Source organism: Aethalodelphis obliquidens, unplaced genomic scaffold, assembly GCF_003676395.1.
Source record: "Aethalodelphis obliquidens isolate GAN/ISIS:26980383/991018 unplaced genomic scaffold, ASM367639v1 scaffold26, whole genome shotgun sequence".
In the NCBI taxonomy this organism is placed as follows: Eukaryota; Metazoa; Chordata; class Mammalia; order Artiodactyla; family Delphinidae; genus Aethalodelphis; species Aethalodelphis obliquidens.
Window position 1 is genome coordinate 22,970,515 of NW_020837970.1, and position 21,740 is coordinate 22,992,254.

The following is a 21,740-nucleotide window of genomic DNA, read 5'->3' on the forward strand; positions in this document are numbered from 1 at the left end:
CCCTGTAATAAAACTGAGTGTGACAGAGCCACCTTCAATGCCTTCCATGTTATTCATATTGAGGAGAAACTTTACTGTCATTTGTGACAAAACTGTAGTGTTGTTTTGGTTACATGGTAGGTGCACCCCCTATCCAAGCCAGGACTTGTTAGTTCAGTTTATGTGTGGGAAAAGCTTTTCAGTTGAAGCTTTAATTATCCCTACTAGACAGAATAGAGCAGCTAAGCTCTTTTAATTAAGCACTTATTAAGTCAGTTTTCCATGATGATAGTGAATTTTACTTGTCAAACATGGATACTTTAAAATTTTTAGATAAAGGGACAGAGAGCAGCAGTAAGTCATCATTCCCTTTGTAATTAGTGGGGGCAGAGGGGTAGGAAGAGATGCAAATATCAACATTTACTTAGAAACTACAGTGCGGTGACCCATTTATTAGGCGTTAGAAATACAAAGGTTCATTCTATGCCTTTGAGAAATTTGTTATTTTTTAGTTAAGGAGATTGTGTGTGTGTGATGACTCTTGAGACTGATTTGTATTTTTGGTTTTTCTAAATATGAAGCTTAATAAATATACCCTAATTACCACTTCCACAAATATCCATGAGAAGGCAAACAATTAAGTCAAAATATATTTTAATATGTGTAAGTGTATGTGTCTATATGTTTATATACAATGTGTGTGTATTGTGAATGGTTACATACAGAGTGATGAGTTGAAGTGTGGTTATGCAAATGAGTAGCATAGACAAAAAAGTGCTACCTCACAGGAAATTGTGAGATTAAGTGAAACAGTTGATGTAAAATGCTTAGCACAGTGGTTGACACATAGTTAATGCTCAATAACTCTCATTATCCATGTATTTATTATTATGCCACCACTACTATAGGAATTCAGAGGAAAATGAGGACTATGGGTTAGGGAGATCAGAGAAGGAGGAAAGCATAATTTAAGTAATACATATTGCATCTATTCTATTTAAAATACTTTTGGTGTAAGACTCGAGTTGCTAATAGCAAATACTTTGGAAGGTATAATATAATATAAATACATACTAATGATATGGTCTCTTTTGTTTCAGGAACTTTATATTGCTGTAGGAATATCTGGAGCCATCCAACATTTAGCTGGGATGAAAGACAGCAAGGTAACTACACAACAATAAAGATGCTAAGAGGAAAAGTTTTCATATTTTAAAACTGGGGTTTGACTGGTATGTTTCTATGTAGTTATAGTGTGTATAGTGGAACCATTCACATGAACACAAATCTAGGAACTGAAAGATAAATAAGCTACTGTACCCTGCCTGAAGATGTACCATTGGTAGGAGAGGCAGTGCTATGTCATGGAAAGAGGTGTGAACCTGAATCCCAGCTCCACTGCCAGCTTACCACGTGACATGTCCTATTGGTACCTCAGTTCTGTGTCTGCCAAATGCAGGTGTTGGGTGATGATCTCTAAGATCCCTTTCAGCTCTGACAATCTATGGATAGAAAATGTGCGGTGAAAACAACTTGATGAGGTTCTGACTTATCTAGTTTATGAGGTTCTGATGCCTGATTCTCTCTCTGCTTCACCCTAGTCCCCTAATGGTTCCACCCTCATACCTCAGCAAGGACCCTCTTCTTGGGTTGTTACTAAATTGCGACTGACATGTTTTGGATTTGAGTGTCTCAAAACCTCAGTAATTGTCAAAAATACAGTGTATAGAGGAAACATTTGATTTTAACTTGCTACTTGGACTCTATGTGTGATGACTCTGTGAACATATATTTCAGAATATGACACATTAATTCATGCATAACAATGCACAGTTTGAATTATGAACTTAGTCTTTCATGAAGTCAGAGATGCCTCTGACACTCCTGCTTTTATCCATTCAGATGGAAGTTTGATATAAAAGGTAATAAAACTTTTAATAGGTTTAACTTCTAACTTGAAAAGATGCATGCACTACCTCCTTGTAACCTCTAAATGAATTGGCCCCAAATCAGTCAGATTTCACAGTTGGATGGCAGGTTTCTTTACTGAGCTCTGAAAACAGCAGTGCCAATGGGGAAAATGTTATTGCTGCATTAGAGGAAAAAACCACTCCAACACCAGCAACCTTAAAAAATATTTTTAGCTGGGCCAGTTCAGACATATCTAGAATTCTGCTTCTCTAAAATAAAAGACTCTACCTGCCTAGACGATCTTGGTGAAAGTTCTCATTACATGCCAACAGGGCTGGATTGGGAGAACTGGACTAGATAGTCAAAGCAAAAAGAATAATTGAAGTAAGGAGACCAGTGTTGGGGAACAATCCATAAGAATAAACTTGAGCCAAGAATTTGTCTCTCCATGCCATCAACAAATATTTATTAAACATGTGTACTTTGTACTAGATGCTGGAGATGCTCAAATGAAAAAGACATCATCCCTGCCATGACTGTCTTGTGTGGGAGACACAGCAGTCTTAGGTTGTAATTTTGGTTAAGCTCTAAAATGGAATATTAAGTGATTGGTTTAAATCTGATAGTTGCATTGCATATAAGCTGTAGTTTTAGTTAGCATTGTGGTCTAGTTGAAAGAATATGAAATTTGATGGAACTGTATACATATTAATATGGTTGAATACAGTCTGTGCTTTAAAAGGTCTGTAAGGAAGAAGAACATGCATTTATAGGGACATATTAAAAGAGCTCTAAGGTGCAAGTAAGATTTTATCATAGTTATTTGCAGTTGATAATTCAGGAATATTCTTTTAGTAATCTGAAAAACTGTGAACAGCCCAAATCTTTTTTCTTAAATACTATAGTGGTTCCTTTTCCACAGTTACGTGCTCTTTCTTTAAAAATAACTTTTATATAGTGGGATGAAAAAGCTTTCAGATGATTAAACTGTCAGACGTTTGACTAGGTGGCCTCCAGGAAAATCATTAACCATCGTTAATTTAATAAATCTCTGCTAGTAGCTGTGAAGCAGGCTACATATTCCCAGAAGAGAAACACCTCGATGCAAATCAATGCCTGTGATTCAAAATGTTTGTCCTTGTGACTTTGGATTTGAGGCTCATATTGAAACCCTCGTTTATCGTCTCTGACCATACTTTAATATATATGGCATGTTTCTCTGGATCAACTAGTTACCTGGACTACAGTGTGTGCCAGTTTCAGATATTCTGGAATATTCCGCCTCAGGACCTCTCTAGGGGAGTTACACATAATGTCATGTAGCCTATATTTTAAGTCAGACTATATCAAAATACTTTAAAAAGGTGTTCCAGCTGTTTTCATGAGATGGTGTAATAGTCAGGGAAGTACTTAATTTTTCTTCTAGAGATTCACATTATTATGATCTTTTTATTAAAATAACAGCATGTTAGAGTCAAAACTCTAATTTTACTTTAATTGCAATGGTGTTAGAAGCATCTGTGGGGAATACCAAACTATTTGTAACTTACAAATAAGTCTGTTGTTAATCGAATAATTGTTTAAACATGACACCTTTTTTAGTGACTATTTCTCCTTAATCTGTTACTGATCTGTCATTATAACCTTTTACACTTAAAAATTTTATAGGGGATAAGAAGAACTTGTGGTAGTTTTGGTAGGAGATGTCATAATTTACTTGCTTTATTACATTTATTTATATTTGCTGCATACATAAAGACTTAAACTTTTTTGTTTTAAAGTTCATCTTAACAGGCTGACTAGATAGTTAAATTTTGTATTCTCACATAGACCCAGAATAGTAACTTTAAAATATTAAATTGAATGCAGTACATGGAGGATAAATAGTGAGCTACAAAGCCTATTAGGATTAGGAGATGGATTAGGAATTAGGATATGGATTTGTTACTTGTTTAAAGTTGAAATCTAACATTTATAGTCACAAGTTTAAATATATATACTTGTTAATAGGAGATAGAAAATACTAATCATTTTATAAGTGAAATAAGCTGAGGATTGACTCTAATATGTATCTCATGATGATTTTATAAAGTAGACTTCTGTCTTATTGAATAAAGCACTCCAAATATAAAATAAGTTAATTAATTTTTCATCCATGGTTTTCATTCAGTATATCTAAAATTTTTCGATGAACTGCCAAACTTTCCAGTTATATTTGGTTTGTTTGGTTTAAGTCAGATTATTGAGGTATAATTTATATACAGAAAATTCAAAGTTTTTAGTACACTGCACTTAATATTTTTTGCATGGTAAAATACACAAAAAATTTACCATCTTAACCATTTTTAAGTATAAAATTAGATGTGTACCCACTGTCAGTGGTATTAAATACATTCATAATGTTGTGCACCCATCACCACTATCCAACTCCAGAACTCTTTTCGTCTTGTAAAACTGAAACTCCATACCCATTAAACAGTAATGTCCCAGTCTCCCCCCACACTCTCCAGATCCTGGCGACCACAGTTCTATTTTTTTTGTCTCCATGATTTTGACTATTCTAAGTACATCTTTTAAGTAGAATCATCATTTGGTATTTCTCTTTCTCTGACTGGCTTATTTCACTTAGCATAATGTCCTCAAGGTTAATCCATGCAGCATGTGTCAGAATTTCCTTCATTTTTAGGCTAATAATATTCCATTGTATGTATGCACCACATTTTGGTTATCCATTTGTCCATCTGTGGATACTCGGGTTGCTTCCAAGTTTTAGCCTTTGTGAGTAAGGGTGCTATGAACATGGGTGTACAAATATGTTTTCAAGGCCCTGTTTTTAATTCTTTTGGGTATGCATCCAGAAGTGGAATTGCTGGATCATATGGTAATTCTATTTTTAATTTTTTGAGGAACCACCATAATGTTTTCCACAGCAACTGTGCCATTTTACATTCCCACCAACAATGCACACGGGTTCCAATTTTTCCACACCCTTGTCAGCATTTGTCTGTTTTTTTGATAGTAGCCATCCTGATGGATCTGAGGTAGTATCTTATTGTAGTTTTGACTTGCATTTCCCTAATGATCAGTGATGTTGAGCATTTTTTCATGTGCTTATTGGCCATTTGTATATCTTCTTTGGAGAAGTGGCTATGGAAGTCATTCACCCAATTTTTGAATCGGGTAGTTTGGTTTTTTTGTTGTTGAGTTTAGTAGGTTTTTGAATATATTCTGTATATTAATCCTTTATCATAGGACTTCCTTGGTGACGCAGTGGTTAAGCATCTGCCTGCCAATGCAGGGGACACGGGTTCGAGCCCTGGTCCAGGAAGCTCCCACAGGCCACGGAGCAACTAAGCCCGTGTGCCACAACTACTGAGCCTGCGCTCTAGAGCCCGTGAGCCACAACTACTGAAGCCTGTGCGCCTAGAGCCCATGCTCTGCAACAAGAGAGGCCACTGCAATGAGAAGCCCGTGCTCCACAGCGAAGAGTAGCCCCTGCTCACCACAACTAGAGAAAGCCCACATGCAGCAATGAAGACCCAACACAGCCAAAAACAAATTAATTAATTAATTTTAAAAAATCCGTTATCAGATATATTATTTGAAATATTTTCTCCCATTCTCTGGGTTACCTTTTTACTCTGTTGATAGTGCCTTTGGATCCACAAAATTTTTAAATTTCCATGAAGTTCAATTTGTCTGTTTTTTCATTGCGTATACCTTTGATGTCATATCCAAGAAATCATTGCCAAAACCAACATCATTCAGCTTTTGCCCTATGTTTTTCATCTTAGAGTTTTGTAGTTTTAGGTCTAGTGTTTAAATCTTTGATCTGCTTTGAGTTAGTTTTTGTATATAGTGTTAGGTAAGGGGCAAACTTCATTTATTTGTATGTGGATATCCAGTTTTCCCAACACCATTTTTGAAAAGGCTATCCTTTCCCCATTGAATGATCTTGACACCCTTGTCAAAAATCATTTGACCATATATGTGAGGGTTTATTCCTGGGCTCCCTCTTCTATTTCACTGGCCCTATTTAGGGTCCCTTGAGAGTCCATATGAATTTTAGGATGAGTTTTTCAATTTCTGCAAAAGTCACTGGAGGGACAGTTTTGATGGATAGAGGGTTATTGGTCGACAGTTTTCTTCTTTTAGCACTTTGAATATATCAGCTCACTACCTTCTGGCCTCCAAAGTTTGTGATGGAAAATCTGCTGATAGTCTTATTGAGGATTGCTTGTGTGTAGCAAAACAATTCTCTCTTTCTGATTTCAAGATTCTCTTTTTATCTTCAGCTTTTGAAAGTGTGATTTTGTGTCTTGGTGTGGATCTCTGAATTCATCTTACTTGAAGTTTTTTGAGTTTCTTGGCTGTTTCTATTCATATCTCTAATCAAATTATTTCTTTAAATATTCAGCCATTATTTCTTTAAATATTCTCTCTGCCCTCTTCTCTCTCTTCTCTTTCTGGGACTCCCACCGTAGGTATTTTGGTCCTCTTAATGGTGGTCCACAGGTACCTTAGGCTCTGTTCACTTTTCTTAAATCTTTTTTCTTTCTGTTCTTCAAGCTTGTTAATTTCCATCATCCTGTCTTCAAATTTGCTGATTCATTCTCCTGCATGCTCAAGTCTGCCTTTGGATCCCTCTAGTGAATTTTTCATTTCAGTTTTTGTACTTTTCAGTTCCAGAATGTCTTCTTGGTTTCTTTTTGGGTTTTCTCTTTATCACTATTTCCATTTTGTTCACACATTGTTTTCTTGACCTTCTCCTCATCTTCCTTTAGTTCTTTTAGCATCTGTAAGATGACTGTTTTAAAGTCTTCGTCTAGTAGATCTGCCATCAGATCTTTTTCAGGAACAGTTTCTGTTGATTTTTTTTTTCCTTTGAATAGGCCATACTTTTTTGTTTCTTTGTATGCCTTGTGATTTTTTTTGTTGAAAACTGGACGCTTGAATCTAATAATGTGGTATCTCTGGAAATCAGGTTCTCCTTTTTCCCCAGGTTTGCTGGGTTTTTGGTTATTGTTTTTGCTTATTATTGTTCTTGTTTTTTTGACTGTTGTAGGCTGTCTCTGTGCCACGTATTTACCTGAGGTATAATACTGTCTTCTTGGGTCTTTTCAGAGCCTGTGCCTTTCCCTGGGCATGTGTGGTCACTTTGTAGTTTTCTCCTGATATGTATTTGCTTTTCAATGTCCTAGGCTTTAATGTCTGGCTCCCAAAAGGGGAAAAAGAAAAATGAAGAGCACTGATCCTTTAAATCTCCTGGAAATAACTTTGACGGGAGGGGGAGGGCATGAACAATGATGGTTAAGGTACAACAGCAGTAGCCACTGTCCTCTTTGCACCTTTGTGACCAGAAGCAGCATTCCATGATCAAAGCACAGATCCTCAATATTTGGAGAACAGCGTCCTTTTTGCCCACTCTGGCTCCTGTAAGCTGTGTGAAAGCTGCCCCAGGAACATGTGCACAGCTACCTGCCACTAGGGCTGGGAGTTGGGGGGTGGGTAGCAACTATTTTGCTAAGAGCTACAGTTTACCATGCAAGTCTTCCCCTGGAAGTTGCAAACCTTTAATAGATTCCAAAGTTCCAAAATGGTTACATTAGAAAGATTCTGCCAGTTCAGTTGTAGTGTACGTGAGGAGACAGATTCCCAGTGCTTCCTAGTAGGCTGTCTTCCCAGAATCCTCTCCTCTGATTTGTTACTTACCTAAAACATTTATTTTTATAAGTAAAAAAATAACTTTAAAAAATAATAATTTAAAACCTTTTTAATACTGCAGTGGGCTAGTGATGGGGGTGGGAGATAATCTTGTTATGTTCCAATCCAGAAATTTCTAAACTTACAATATTGGCATACATTAATCAAACTAATCTTATATGGTAGACATTTTTAAGAATACAAATTTGTTAGGGAAGTTAGAATAGAACCATCAATCTGTGTGGTATGTTTTCTTATAAAGGCCAAACTCTTTCTTTTTGTTTCACAGACAATTGTGGCTATTAACAAAGACCCAGAAGCTCCAATTTTTCAAGTGGCAGATTATGGAATAGTTGCAGATTTATTTAAGGTAAGTTGGCCTTGAGAGTGATGGCTGTTATCTAGGTTGTCATCCAACAACCTCCAGGAGTTGGTCAGGGAGGAAGCTATTATAGGAAAACATTGTGTTTGTGTATCTGTGTCTGTCTGTGTATGTATATGTTAATATACGCAGTTTTGAACTACTTAAAGTGAAGAGTTGTTCTGCTTAATATATGATGTTTATATAGAGCATTATAACTTTCCCTTTAAGAAGTCCATATTGTCTTTCAAATATCCACATGGCTCTTGGCATCTCATATGCCAAGTTAGTATACAGTGTGAAATGACTCAAGTAATTATAACCTAGAACCATATTTGGCAGGTACCTTAAAGAAATTCACATCATAACCCCTCATTCAGAGATTTACTAGTGATGCTATAGCTTTTCATGGGATGAGTGGGCACTCAAGTCCACTTTATCTACTCAGCAAGTATGCTCTGCTTGCTGTGTTTGAGAGTCACAGGCCTTCCTAACAGTGACAGCTGTAGAGAAGGACACTTATTTCCCACTCCTCGCACTCTTCGTTTTTTTGAGTGTTCCTTCTACCCTGCTACCACCCCTGTATTTGCCCTCTCCGTGAGAGAATTACTTTAGTGATATTGTTGAGCACCTGATATTCATTTGGCCACATTTAAAGGTCATAGCTTATGCATGGTCTGGCCTCTTTTTGTCCCTCAGGGCCTGTCTACTGGCTTCCAGGTCACCTTGTGCAGAAATCACTCATGCAGGAATTGAGGCTCTGAAAGTAGCATCCAACCCTGGGTTTACTGGAGTGAGGAACCCCTCACATAGAAGTATAATGAGCTACTGTGGGCCTTAATGGAGAGGCTGCAACCTGAGAACAGAGCCAGGGGTGGTCTCCCCAACAAGAGGATTGGCCCATTACCATGGCTTCTCCAGCACTGTTTATGATCCAGATGAACTAATGAGTACACTTAGAGAGCACATCTGTATTTTGAAGTGTGTGTTCATGCTCAGTGAAAGATGGGCCCTTCAAATGCTCAGAATTATTCAGTAATGGTCCAGACTTCATGGAGAGACTATAATTGGGGCTATTGTCCTGGGTCAGCATAGGGCAGCTTTCCCCATGGAACCTCCCCCCTCCCAAAAGAGCCTGTATATTGCATGGGAAAAATACACCCCCTCTTCTGTGATCCTGGGGTTCTGTATCTGAAATTTAGGGTTTAGGTAGGTTAGCTGCTCCTGTGACCTGGCCCAACTATGTAAGAACAAACAGTAGTGGCAGTCATTTGACCAAGATATCCCAGTGGGAGGAAAAGTTAGTATGAAAAAGATAAATGTTTTTGTATTTCTGTATAATAATACCTTTGTTCAAGTAGAAAGCATTTAGTTCCAGTGAGATACAGATAAAGGGATAAAGACCTTTTAATTTAAAAATGAAAGCAAACACTTTCTGAACCTTAACCATGTATCATGTTGATATGTTTTCAGACAGGCATCTACTGTAGTTGCCTTTTATTTTTCCTCGAGAATGTTTGAGTAAATCTATAAGTAATTTTGTTTAGTTTAAGTTATGTTATTCTGTCTGCTTATGTACTATGTATTGCTACTTACATGCGGGGCTTACTGGATAAAAGAATGAAGTGTTAGACAGTCAGAAATTTGTGATGTTCATACTGTGTGGGACACCATTGCATCTATCATTGCTACAAAGATGCTCCTGCCTCAAGGCAGGATATCATTGCTATCTTTGTAGCAATGGTAGATGCAGTGGTGTCCCACACATTGTGCATTAACATGAGAGAGTGTATGTATCTGTATTGTATGTGTGTGTGTGTGTTTGTGCGCATGCACATGATCAAAGAGATATCTCATTCAGAGTCCTAGGACAGTAAAAGTGGAAAGGGACCTCAAAGATCATCCAGTCAGCTGATTTCCAACCTGAGATTCTCAAGCTATTTTTGGTGTTTTAAGAAGCGCACTTTTAAAAATTTTTTGAAAAATTTTTTTATTGAGATAACATAGTTTTATAACATTATATAAGTTTCAGTAATTATATAAGTTTATATAAGTTTCATATTTCTACTTCTGTATACCCTACAGCATGCTGACCACCAAAAATTTAGTTTCCACCTATCACCATACCGTTGATCCCCTTTACTCATTGCACCCTCCCCCAAGCCCCTTCCTCTCTGGTAACCACTATTCTGTTCTCTGATTCTATGTGTTTGTTTTTATTTGGTGTGTTCATTTACTTTGTTTTGGTGGGGGGGGTATATTCCACATGAGTGAAATTGTCTTTCTCCTTCTGATTTATTTCCTTAGCATAATACCATCAAGGTCCATCCATGTTGTCATAAATGGCAAGATTTCATCTTTTTTATGGATGAATAGTATCCCATTGTATATGTATACATCACATCTTCTTTATCCATTCACTGTTTGATGGCCACTTAGGTTGTTTCCCTATCTTGGCTATTGTAAATATACTGCAGTGAACTCAGGAGTCCCCATATATCTTTTCTTCTTTTAAAATTTTTAAAAACTTTTTGTTTTATATTGGAGTATAGCCGATTAACAATGTTGTGATAGTTTCAGGTGCACAGCAAAGCAACTCAGCCATACATATACATGTATCCATTCTCCCCCAAAGTTCCCTCCCATCCAGGCTGCCACATAACATTGAGCAGAGTTCCCTGTGCAATGCAGTAGGTCCTTGTATATGGGTCATTTTAAATACCGGTATATCTTTTCAAGTTAGTGTTTTTGTATTCTTCGGATAAATACCCAGGAGTGGGATAGCTGGTTCATGTGGTAGTTCTATTCTTAATTTTGGGGGGAATCTCCATGCTTTTTTCCATAGTGGCTGCACCAATTTACATTCCCACCAGCAGTGCAGGAGGGTTCCCTTTTCTCCACTTCCTCAGCAACACTTGTTATTTCTTGCCTTTTTGATAATAGTCATTCTAACAGAAATGAGGTTTTGATTTGCAAGTTCCTAATAATTAGTGATGTTGAACATCTTTTCATGTGCCTGTTGGCCATCCATATGTCTTCTTTGGAAAAATGTCTATTCAGCTCCTCTGCCCATTCTTTAATGAGGGTGTTTGTTTTGTTGTTGTTGAGGTGTATGAGCGCTTTACATATTTTGGATATTAACCCCTTATTGGATATATGATTTGCAGATATCTTCTCTTGTTTCATAGGTTGTCTTTCCATTTTATCAATGATTTCCTTTGTCATGCAGAAGCTTTTTAGTTTGCCATTTGTTTATTTTTTGCTTTTGTTTCCCTTGCCTGAGGAGACATATCTGGAAAGATGTTGCTAAGACTAATATCAAAGAGCATACTGCCTATGTTTTCTTCTAGGAGTACTACTACGGTTTCAGGTCTTACATTCAAGTCTTTGATCCATTTTGAATTGATTTTGTGTGGGGCATGGTCTATTTTCATTTTTTTGCCTGTGGCTGTCCAGTTTTCCCAGCACCATTTATTGAAGAGACTATTCTTTCTCCATTGTATGTTCTTTGTTCCTTCATTATAAATTAATTTTCTATATATGTGTGGGTTTATTTCTGGGCTCTCTATTCTCTTCCACTGATCTGTGTATCTGTTTTTGTGCCAATACCATGCTGTTTTGATTACTATGGTTTTGTTATATAGTTTGAAATCAAAACATGGGATACCTCCAGCTTTGTTCTTTTTCCTCAGGATTGCTTTTGTTTTGGGGGGGGCTTTTATGTTCCATGTAAACTTTAGAATTTTTTGTTCTATTTCTGTGAAAAATGTCCTTGGGATTTTGATAGGGATTGCATTGAATCTGTAGATTGCTTTGGGCAGTATCAACATTTTAACAGTGTTAATTCTTCCAGTCTCTGAGCATGGAATATCTTTTCATTTATTTATGTCTTCTTCAGTTTCTTTCAACAATGTCTTACAGTTTTCATTGTACAGGTATTTCACTTCCTTGGTTAAATATATTACTGGGTATTTTATACTTTTTGTTGTGATTGTAAACAGGATTGTTGTCTTAATTTCTCTCTGCTAGTTCATTGGCAGTATGTAGAAACGCAGCAGATTTTTGTGTGTTGATTTTGTACCCTGAAGCTTTGCTGTATTCATTTATTACTTCTAATAGTTTTTTGGTGGAATCTTTAGGGTTTTCTATATATCAAATTATGTCATCCACAAATAGTGACATTTTTACTTCTTCCTTTCCAATTTGGATGCCTTTTATTTCTTTTTCTTGCCTAAATGCTCTGGCTAGGACTTCCAGTACTATGTTGAATAAGAGTGGTGAGAGTGGGCATCCTTGTCTTGTTCCTGATTTTAGAGGGATAACTTGGTTTTTCACCACTGAGTGTGATGTTAGTGGGTTTGATACATATGACCTTTATTATGTTGAAGTACATTCTTTCTGCACCCACTTTATTGAGAGATTTTACCATAAATGGATGTTGAATCTTGTCAAGTGCTTTTTCTGCATCTGTTGAGATGATCATATGGTTTTTGTCCCTCATTTTGTTAATGTTGTGTGTCACGTTAATTGATTTGCAGATGTTGAACCATCCTTGCATTCCTGGAATAAATCTCACTTGATCATGGTGTGTTATCCTTCTAATGTATTGTTGTATTTGGTTTGCTAATACTTTGTTGAGGATTTTTTCATCTATATTCATCAGAGAGATTGGTCTGTAATTTTCTTTTTTTATGTTTTCTGTGTCTGGGTTTGGTATCAGGATGATGTTGGCCTCATAAAATGAGTTAGGAAACATTCCCTCTTCAGTTTTTTGGAATAGTTTGAGAAGGGTGGGTATTAAATCTTCTTTGAATATTTAGTAGAATTCACCTGTGAGGCCATCTGGTTCTGAACTTTTGTTTTCTGGGGAGCTTTTTATTACTGTTTCAGTCTCTGTACTAGGGACTGGTCTATTCACATTCTCTATTTTTCATGATTTAGTCTTGAAAAGTAGTATGATTCTAAGAATTTGTCCATTTCTTCTAGACTGTCCAGTTTGTTAGCATATGTTCATAATATTCTCTTATAATCCTTCGCATTTCTGTGGTACCCATTGTTATTTCTCCTCTTTTGTTGATTTTATCAGAGCCTTCTTTTTTCTTGGTGAGTCTAGCTAATAGTTTGTCAATTTTGTTTATCTTTTCAAAGAATCAGCTCTTAGTTTCACTGATCTTCTCTATCATATTTTAGTCTCTATTTCATTTATTTCTGCTCTGATCTTTATTATTTCCTTCCTTCTACTGACTTTGGGCTTTGTTTGTTCTTTTTCTGGTTCCTTTAGGTGTGAGGGTAGATTGTTTATTTGAGATTTTTCTTGTTTCTTGAAGTAGGCCTGTGTTGCTATAAGCTTCCCTCTCAGTACTGCTTTTGCTCCATCCCATAGATTTGGGTATGTCATATTTTCATTTTCTTTTGTGTTCAGGTAATTTTTTATTTCTCCTTTGATTTCCTCATTGGCCCAACAGTTGTTCAGTAGCATGTTGTTCATTCTCCACATTTTTATGATTTTTTTCTATCTTTCTTCTTGTAGTTGATTTCTAGATTCATACCATTATGATCAGAAAAGATGCTTGATATGATTTCAGTCTTCTTAAATGTATTGAGAGTTGTTTTGTGTTCCAACATATGATCTATCCTTGAGAAAACTCCATGTGCACTTGAGAAGAATGTGTATTCTGCTGCATTTGGATGGCCTGTTCTGTACAAATCTATCAAATCAGATCTGACGTTTCATTTAAGGCTGCTCTTTCCTTATTGACTTTCTGTCTGAATTATCTATTGGTTGATGTAAGTAGGATCTCCTACTATTACTGTGTTGCTGTCAATTTCTCCCTGTAGGTCTGTTAATAGTTGTTTTATATATTTTGGTGCTCCTCTGTTAGGTGCATATATGTTAATAAGTTGTGTCTTCTTATGAGCTGTCCCCTTTTTCATTATACATTGTCCAATTTGTCTCTTGTTAATTTTTTTGTCTTGAAGTCTTTTTGTCTGATATGAGTGTAGCTACATTTTCTTTTGGCTGCCATTTGCTTGGAGTATCATCTTCCATCCCTTAAGAAGTCCACATTTGACTATACGGAGACTATTTGGAGTAAGACATAATTTTTATTTGCCTTTAGCTAGAATTACGGTAGTGTCTATCTCATGCGGCTCAGAAGTTCTGAAGTACAGTTATATATGCCTTTGATTAATACAAAGTGAGAAAATCAGTCCTTAAAAATGCAGTTTGGGGAAAAACTAGTAAAGAAGATACTAAAAATTCTGCTTGAGTTGCAGCCTTCCATTTATTACTATATGAGTAACATGCAGGGTGTGTTCTTCTTAAGTTGTCTGTGTCCCAGAGAGATGTGATTTGGAGAAGCTGCTCAGCAAGTTATTGGCACAACTAAGCCAGGCTCCTGATTCTGTTCGTTTTCTCGTCACTCTGCCTTTCCAGCTCATCAGGTACCACAGCTGGGTGGTTCACCGCTACTCCTGTACCTTAGATAAGTTGCAGTAAATAGAACCACATCTTTGACAGACTAGCAGCCAAGGCAGAACTAGATAGAAATCAAATTGTTTTCTCAGTTGAAATCAGAATGATTCCAGATGAATATTATAGTAATTCTGACAGAAGAAGAGACAGGGTGGCTCAGTGAATATACTTCTCACTGGAGCCACCCTTTCTTTAAAAATCAAATATTTAAAGGTATAACAACTTGAAAAATACAAGTATGCAAATGATGAATGAAAATTATTATCTGTTTGGGATTATGATCTTAAAATAACATCATAAGTCAAATAATAGCTGTATAAAAAGGGCTTTGTTAGATCAAATTTTTGTTTAAAAATTAAAAATTTCAAACTGTATCACACATAACAAGTGTATATAGCTGTTAGACTAATAATTCTCTAAGGGATACTGTGTCCACCAAATTTCATCATGTCTGGAGTAAAAATGTATATGTATAACATTTTATTTTCTTATATTCATCCTTTTACTTTACCCTTCAACAATCATATGAATTAGAACAAGTTTTTTTTTTCTTCATATGACAGAAATAACATGGTATGGTAATTATGAGCTTTGTTTCATATTCTGTCTTGGGCACATACTAATTAAATTATCTTAGCCAAGTTATTTAATCTCTCTGAATATAAGCTTTCTCATAGATAATATAAATATTATACTACCTTGTAATGAGAATTAAATGAGATTATACTGCACCTAGTATAGTCTGTGTTAAATATTAGCCTACCTGTTCGTATTTCCTACCATACATTTACATAGCAGGTGCTTAATAAATGGTAAATATCATAATCAGAGTTAGAGTGATAGGGCAGAGGGCACCACCTGACTGGTAGTTTGGGGTCTTCGTTTTTTTCTTAATATAATAGCTTTACTGAGATGTAATTCATATACTGTAAAATTTACACTTTTAAAATGTACAGTTCAGTGGGGTTTTTTTTTTTAGTATATTCACAGAGTTATGCAGCCATCACTACTGTCTAATTCCGGAACATCTTCATCACACTGAGCGGAAACCCCATACCCATTAGCAGCCACTCCCTATTCACATTCTCCCCAGCCCCTGGCAACAGCTAATCTACTTTGTGTCTCTGTAGATTTGCCAGTCTTGGATATAGAATCATGTAATATGGTCTTTTGTGGCTGGATTCTTAGCATAATGTTTTAAAGGTTCACCATGTTCTAGCATGTATCAGCACTTTATTCCTTTTTATTGCCAAGTAATAGCCATCATATGGATATGCCACAATCTGTTTATCCATTCATCAGTTGATAGACTTTTGAGTTGTTTCCATGTTTTGTCTGTTGTAAATAATGCTGCCATGAGCATTCATGTATGAGTTTTTGTGCACTGATTCATCTTGTTTGGATATATATCTAGGAATGGAATTGCTGGTTTACTTTATAACTCTATGTTTAACATTTTGAAGAACTGTCAGACTGTTTTACAAAGTGGCTGCCTCATTTTACATTCCTACCAAATAATATACAAGGGCCCCAGTTTCTCCATACACTGGCTGACACTTGTTACTGTCTTTTATTATAACCATCCTAATAATGGTTGTGAAGTGGTATCTCATTGTGCTTTTGATTTGCATTTTTCTGATGACCAATGATATTGAGCATTTTTCATGTGTGCTTTTTGGCCATTTGTATATCTTCTTTAGAGAAATGTTTATCCAAGTCCTTTGTCCATTTTTTAATTGAATTGTTTGTCTTTTTGTTGTTGAGTTGTAACATTTCTTCATATATTCTGGATGTTAAACCCTTGTCAGACATATGATTTCTAAATATTTTCTCCCATTTTTTATGTTGTCTTTTCACTTTCTTAATAATGTCCTTTGATGACAAAACGTTTTAATTTTGATAAAGGCCAGTTCATCTATTTTTTTTCTTTTGTTGCTTATGTTTTGGATGTCATATCTAAGAATCTGTTGTCATGATCCAAGGGTCTTATGGTTTTCGCTCTTATATTAGGTTGTGGATCCATGTTGAATTAATTTTTGTATATGGTGTGAGGTGAAGGTCCAATCCAACATCATTCTTTTGTATGTGCGGATATCCAGTTGTCCATCTCCGTTGGAGAGACTGTTGTGTTCCCATTGATTAGACTTGGCGTATCTTCTGTCTTTTTAAACCTTTTTCACCTCTTCCCAGCATAGTCATTCACTGGAGTCATTCTAATCCCTTTACTGTCTCTGGAACCTGCAATGTTTATCTGTTTGCCTCCTTATTTTTTTGCTCAGTATCTTTGTCTTCTCCATGGTAATGTTCTGATTTTTCTTAGTCTGCACCAGTCTCAACTTTCCTCAGGACTCCTGAATTTGGAGCTTTTAGTGCCGTTCTTCTCATCCTCTTACATTACAGTGGAAGATGAGCACATTTCTAATTGGGTTGTTCATAGGCCTCTGGCTCTTCTCTCCAAATAGTGAGTGGAACTCCTCATGGCCAGGAATCAGGCCTGAACTTCTTTATCTCCCATAGTGCTTATCCTGAGGAAATACTAGGTAAATGAGTGAAATATAGTTGTGCTGTGACTTATATCAGTAGATTATCGTATTTTAAACATAAATTCACTCTCATTTGGTCTTACTGAATAGGGAACTGCCTCTGCAGTATCTAAAATAGAATAAAAATAAGAATCCAGATCTTTCAGTGTGCTAAGACCATCAGATACTCAGTAAACTGAGTTGACATGTTCTTTTTCCTAACTAAGGCATTGTGTGGTATGCTTGGAAAGTCTGAGGTTGATCTAATAAAAAGGATGGAGAGGATGGAGAGAGAAAGACCCTTCGACTCTTTTTTGGGGACCGTGGCAGGGGGACATTCTGTAAGGTTTTTAAAAACTGTGTTCTAAACCAAATTAATGTTTTATTTAAAAGAAGTTGGGCTCTAGCCTATTTTTCATGAAACACGTAGGTCCCACATGAAGCTCATTTAGCATGTCATCTGTATGACTGGCATAAGCTCATGGTCTCTCCACCGAGAAAAGCTGGGAGAAGTGGTGCCAGCACTTAATGCTGCCCCTGAGCTAATGCCTCCTGGCTCCATGGTAAACATGGGCCTTTTAATAGTCTGGAGACAAAGTGACATTCGGAAGGAACAACATGTCAACAATTTCCTTAATAAATTTTGTACGAACACATTATTTCCACCTAATGGAAATGTAGCTCTCTTAAATAATTGAGAGGCTATATTCATCAGTGGCGAGTTCAGCTGGGATCTTTGTGAGCTAGGGCAGTCGACAGCCCCTTGGAAGACTGAGTAATTGATATTTTACATGAGTGGCTCAGCTAGTTTTCAGGTGGGCTCTGTGTGACATTCCCCTGCAGTCCCCACATGTAGCCCTCCTCTGTTGTCCAGGCTGTTACAAAGCAGCTCCACGCCCAAAGCTCCAGTTGCAGCCACTAAACTGCCAAGACCAAGGGTTAGTAATTAATCCTTTTTAAGGTGGGAGCCAACTCGGTCAGTTTCCCTCACTGTGGTTTCTTACTGTGTCTGCTGACCAGCCACTGCATCAGCACAAGGCCTTGATTTTAATAAAGAGTGATGATGGGTAATGTTCAGCATGCAGCTCATTTTTATGTGCCAGAAGGTAGTAACATATACTGAGGAACAACAGCCACAGTGTTTGTTAAATGAATGATGAATGAATGAATGAACAATGAGAAAACAAGTAGTAGAGGAGGTTGACAGGAGTCATGACTAAGCAAGAGACTCTGGTGTGGACTTTGAAGGAAGGGCAGGAATGCAGTGAGGGAAGGAAGAATGTTAGAAAACACGAAGGTAAAAAATATACACTATTTGGTCTGTGTCTTTATTCCTGTCTTACCCCTAGGTTCTTCATGACATTTTTTTTTCTTAAATTCCATATATATGTGTTAGCATACAGTATTTGTCTTTCTCTTTCTGACTTACTTCACTCTGTATGACAGACTCTAGGTCTATCCACCTCATTACAGACCTACTGGAGAACGGACTTGAGGATATGGGGAGGGGGAAGGGTGAGCTGTGACAGGGCGAGAGAGAGGCATGGATGTACACTAACAAACGTAAGGTAGATAGCTAGTGGGAAGCAGCCGCATAGCACAGGGAGATCAGCTTGCTTTGTGACCGCCTGGGGGAGTGGGATAGGGAGGGTGGGAGGGAGGGAGACACAAGAGGGAGGAGATATGGGAACATATGTATATGTATAACTGATTCACTTTGTTATAAAGCAGAGACTAACACACCATTGTAAAGCAATTATACCCCAATAAAGATGTTAAAAAATATATATATATATACACTATTCTCAGCACAGAGAAAAGTTGGACTTCCTATTTTCTGTGGTGCCTTTCTGAGGTTTGGGGTTGTGTCAGAAAGGCTCCTAGGCCATGAGTGGGCTTTGGCCCTACCAGCCATGTGTCCCAGGTGACCTTTCCTCCCAAGGTTTATAGTTTCCCCATGGATGGGAGGAGAGACTGGGTGAACTGGGAGTTTCTGGGTGGGGGAGAGAAGGGGGCACTTTGTACCTCTGTAGTGATTCACATTGTTTCTTTTGGCCTCTTTTTACTTCTTAAGGAGCTGTGACCATATCACAATGAAGACTCAAGTTGCTAATAACTTTTTTTTTTTAATTTGCAGGTTGTTCCTGAAATGACAGAACTATTGAAGAAAAAATGAGCCATGACCATGTCTTAAGAAGGAAAATTGTATCAAAGTATATTCAGCTGAAATAGAAATTCATGGCTAACGTAACAATCATTGGAAAGCGTGGAGAGCTACATTTTGTAATTTGAGGAAAAATTCTAACAGGCGCCAGAATGCTTTTTTATGGGGTTATTATTATGTTTCTTTTTAATTATTTGTGGTTCCACACAGTTATTTTTTGAAATTTTCTAGTTCTGTAATAAAATATATAATAAAGCCTTTTCACAGCTTTAAAACTATTACCAGAAATATGCCTATCTTTGTAAAGGAAGAGAGAAAATTGAAAAAAAGGAGTGAAAGTTAATTTATTATTTTATCTTTGCCTGTGTTGTTCATGGAAGGCTCTGTGTTTTAGGCAAAATTGTAAACATGAATGTTGCCACCAGCCTAATCAACATAATCTAGTAACAGATAAGGGAACTGGAATGGCAAATTGAGAGTTAAAAAAGCATGGCCACAAAGCATGGATATTATCTTAAATATATTCCAGTCTTCCGAAAATCATAGCTAATGTGACAAAAGCAGACCTGACTTAAACCTGAACCTGCTGAATATATTTAGTTGGCTGAAGTTAATTTAATTTTCCATTTCATTTTAAGGTTTTGTCAGCTGATAGGACTTTGTGTCTATAAAGGAGAGGGAAGTGGAGGAGGGGCTGCTTTGAGACAGTATGGCCTCTTATGCTAACAGATAGTTTGATATTATTGTAAATGTTTAAAGTCCTGCTCAGAGAATGCTCTGGCTTTTCTTTTGCCCTCCTGGTGGCTTCCTTTGGGCTGTCTTAGAAAGCAGCCAGGTATGTGAGTTGGCCACATGTGTGGTGAGCACTGGCACTCTCCCTCTGCTGCCCTAGGGCATGGCTGAGGTTGAGAGTGTCGCAAGAGGCCAGAAGCTGGTGTGAATGCAGCCCACAGAACAGAGGGTGGTGAGGCTTTGGCCAAGCCTGCAGGAAGGCGTGGGCAGGTATCTGGGGTCATAGAAAGGCCAGGAGTCAGTAGGCAAGTTGAATGAAGAGAACTGCCACCCTGAAGCCAATCTGCAGAAGGTATAGTAGTTGACAAGGAAAACGGCAGGGAAGAGATGGGAAGTGACTAGTGATACATAAGGGGAGGGAGCAGAGGGGCCAGCCAGTCCCTTTGTGTGGCCAGCCTGGGACTGACTAGTTGAACCCTTTTTGATGTGTCATAATCATTTGCTGTGAAACACTGGCATTTCTGCCTTCTTTTAATGAGATGAGAGGAGCATCAAAGTGATGCTCTGCTAGAACTGTAGAATCCTAGAATGCAGAGCTGAATAATCATCAGGTTCACACCTCTTGGACAGATAGGGATACTGAGGCACAGAGAAGAAGTGAAGGAGGTAAAGTGACTTGTCCAAGGCCACACAGTTTGAATCACCCTTGCAAAAGTAGTTCTCATATCTTTTTGCTGTCTTTGGGGCTCTTCCGAAGAAAGCTAACCTTGCTCATTGCCTTCTCCTTTTACTCCTCATCCCTATTGGACACTGTAACTGGGGGAGAGGAGAGACAGCAAAGGTGATGGCTGCAGAGGTACCCCAGTATATATAGGGTGTGCTGGCTCACGGAGGACCATCCCAGCTGGTATCTCTGTGTGGCTCCTAGCCGCAGGGTTGAACTGGTTGGTCTTTCTCCCTTTTGGCTCCCTCCTATCGTGACTGCCCTGCCCCAGCTCTAAGCAGCTGTTCACTTAATTTACTGGGTACAACTCATCACCATCATAATAGCATTAAATATGGCGCTTACTATATGTCAGGCACCATTCTAACACTTGAAATATATTAAACCCCTTAAGTCCTCACAATACCCTGTAAGATAGATGCTATTATTATCATCCCTGTTTTACAGATGAGGAAGCTGAGGCACAAAGAGGTTATATAACTTGCCCAAATTCAGACAGCTTATAAATGAGAGCCAGGATTTGAAACCAGGAAGTTTGGCTTCAGAGCAGTGGCTTCACCAGTATGTGATTCTGCTTCACTTCGGCTCAAGGAACAGGGAGTCGCTGCACAGTAACCTCAGGTAAAGGGCACTCAGTGCTTGGTGCTGGGTGGGCAGGGCACATCCTCAGGATCCTAGTTGAGGAGAAGAGTCAGTGTTCTGGGCTTGTCTTTCCAGCAGGAATTCGTTCAACTCAGAAGCCCCTCTAAGTGCCCACTTAAAGTTTACCTTAAAAAGGCAGTTGTGTGAGATGGGGGCAAATTGTTAAAACTACCATATATGCCAGAAGATGCAATTTGACATGCCCTTTTCCTTATGTTTTGTTGGAAACCAAGCTGTCAGTTCCAAGTGACTGCCCCTGCATCTGGCTTGAGGACCCAGAGCAGTAGCTCTGGAAGCAGTGTGGGGAAAGGTGTTAGGAGTAGCTTTCTATTCTCCCTAGTTTTTTGAGGTCTTTGGTTAACCTCATACGGCCCCTGGGGATTTGGTTAATTAGGCAGAACCTGGAGTCCCTGAGAGAGCAAAAGTACGCATGTAGAAGGGCAGCCCTGTGAGGGCAGAGCTGAGTAGGTCCTTGGGGCCATTTAGATCAAGCGAACAACTCCTTACTCTATGGACTGAGGCCCAGT

General features: G+C 37.8%; 1 protein-coding gene across 1 annotated transcript in view; it reads left to right on the forward strand.

Annotated features, from left to right (window-relative positions):
- Positions 1 to 19,393, forward strand: part of ETFA (electron transfer flavoprotein subunit alpha) — an 85,791-nt gene extending 66,398 nt beyond the window's left edge. Inside the window, exons 10-12 of the mRNA XM_027123712.1 lie at positions 1,080 to 1,145; positions 7,883 to 7,963; positions 19,089 to 19,393. Coding sequence (XP_026979513.1) covers positions 1,080 to 1,145; positions 7,883 to 7,963; positions 19,089 to 19,127 — 186 coding nt within the window. The 3' untranslated portion in view covers positions 19,128 to 19,393. The remainder of the gene's footprint in view (positions 1 to 1,079; positions 1,146 to 7,882; positions 7,964 to 19,088) is intronic.
- The last annotated feature ends 2,347 nt before the right edge of the window (positions 19,394 to 21,740 follow it).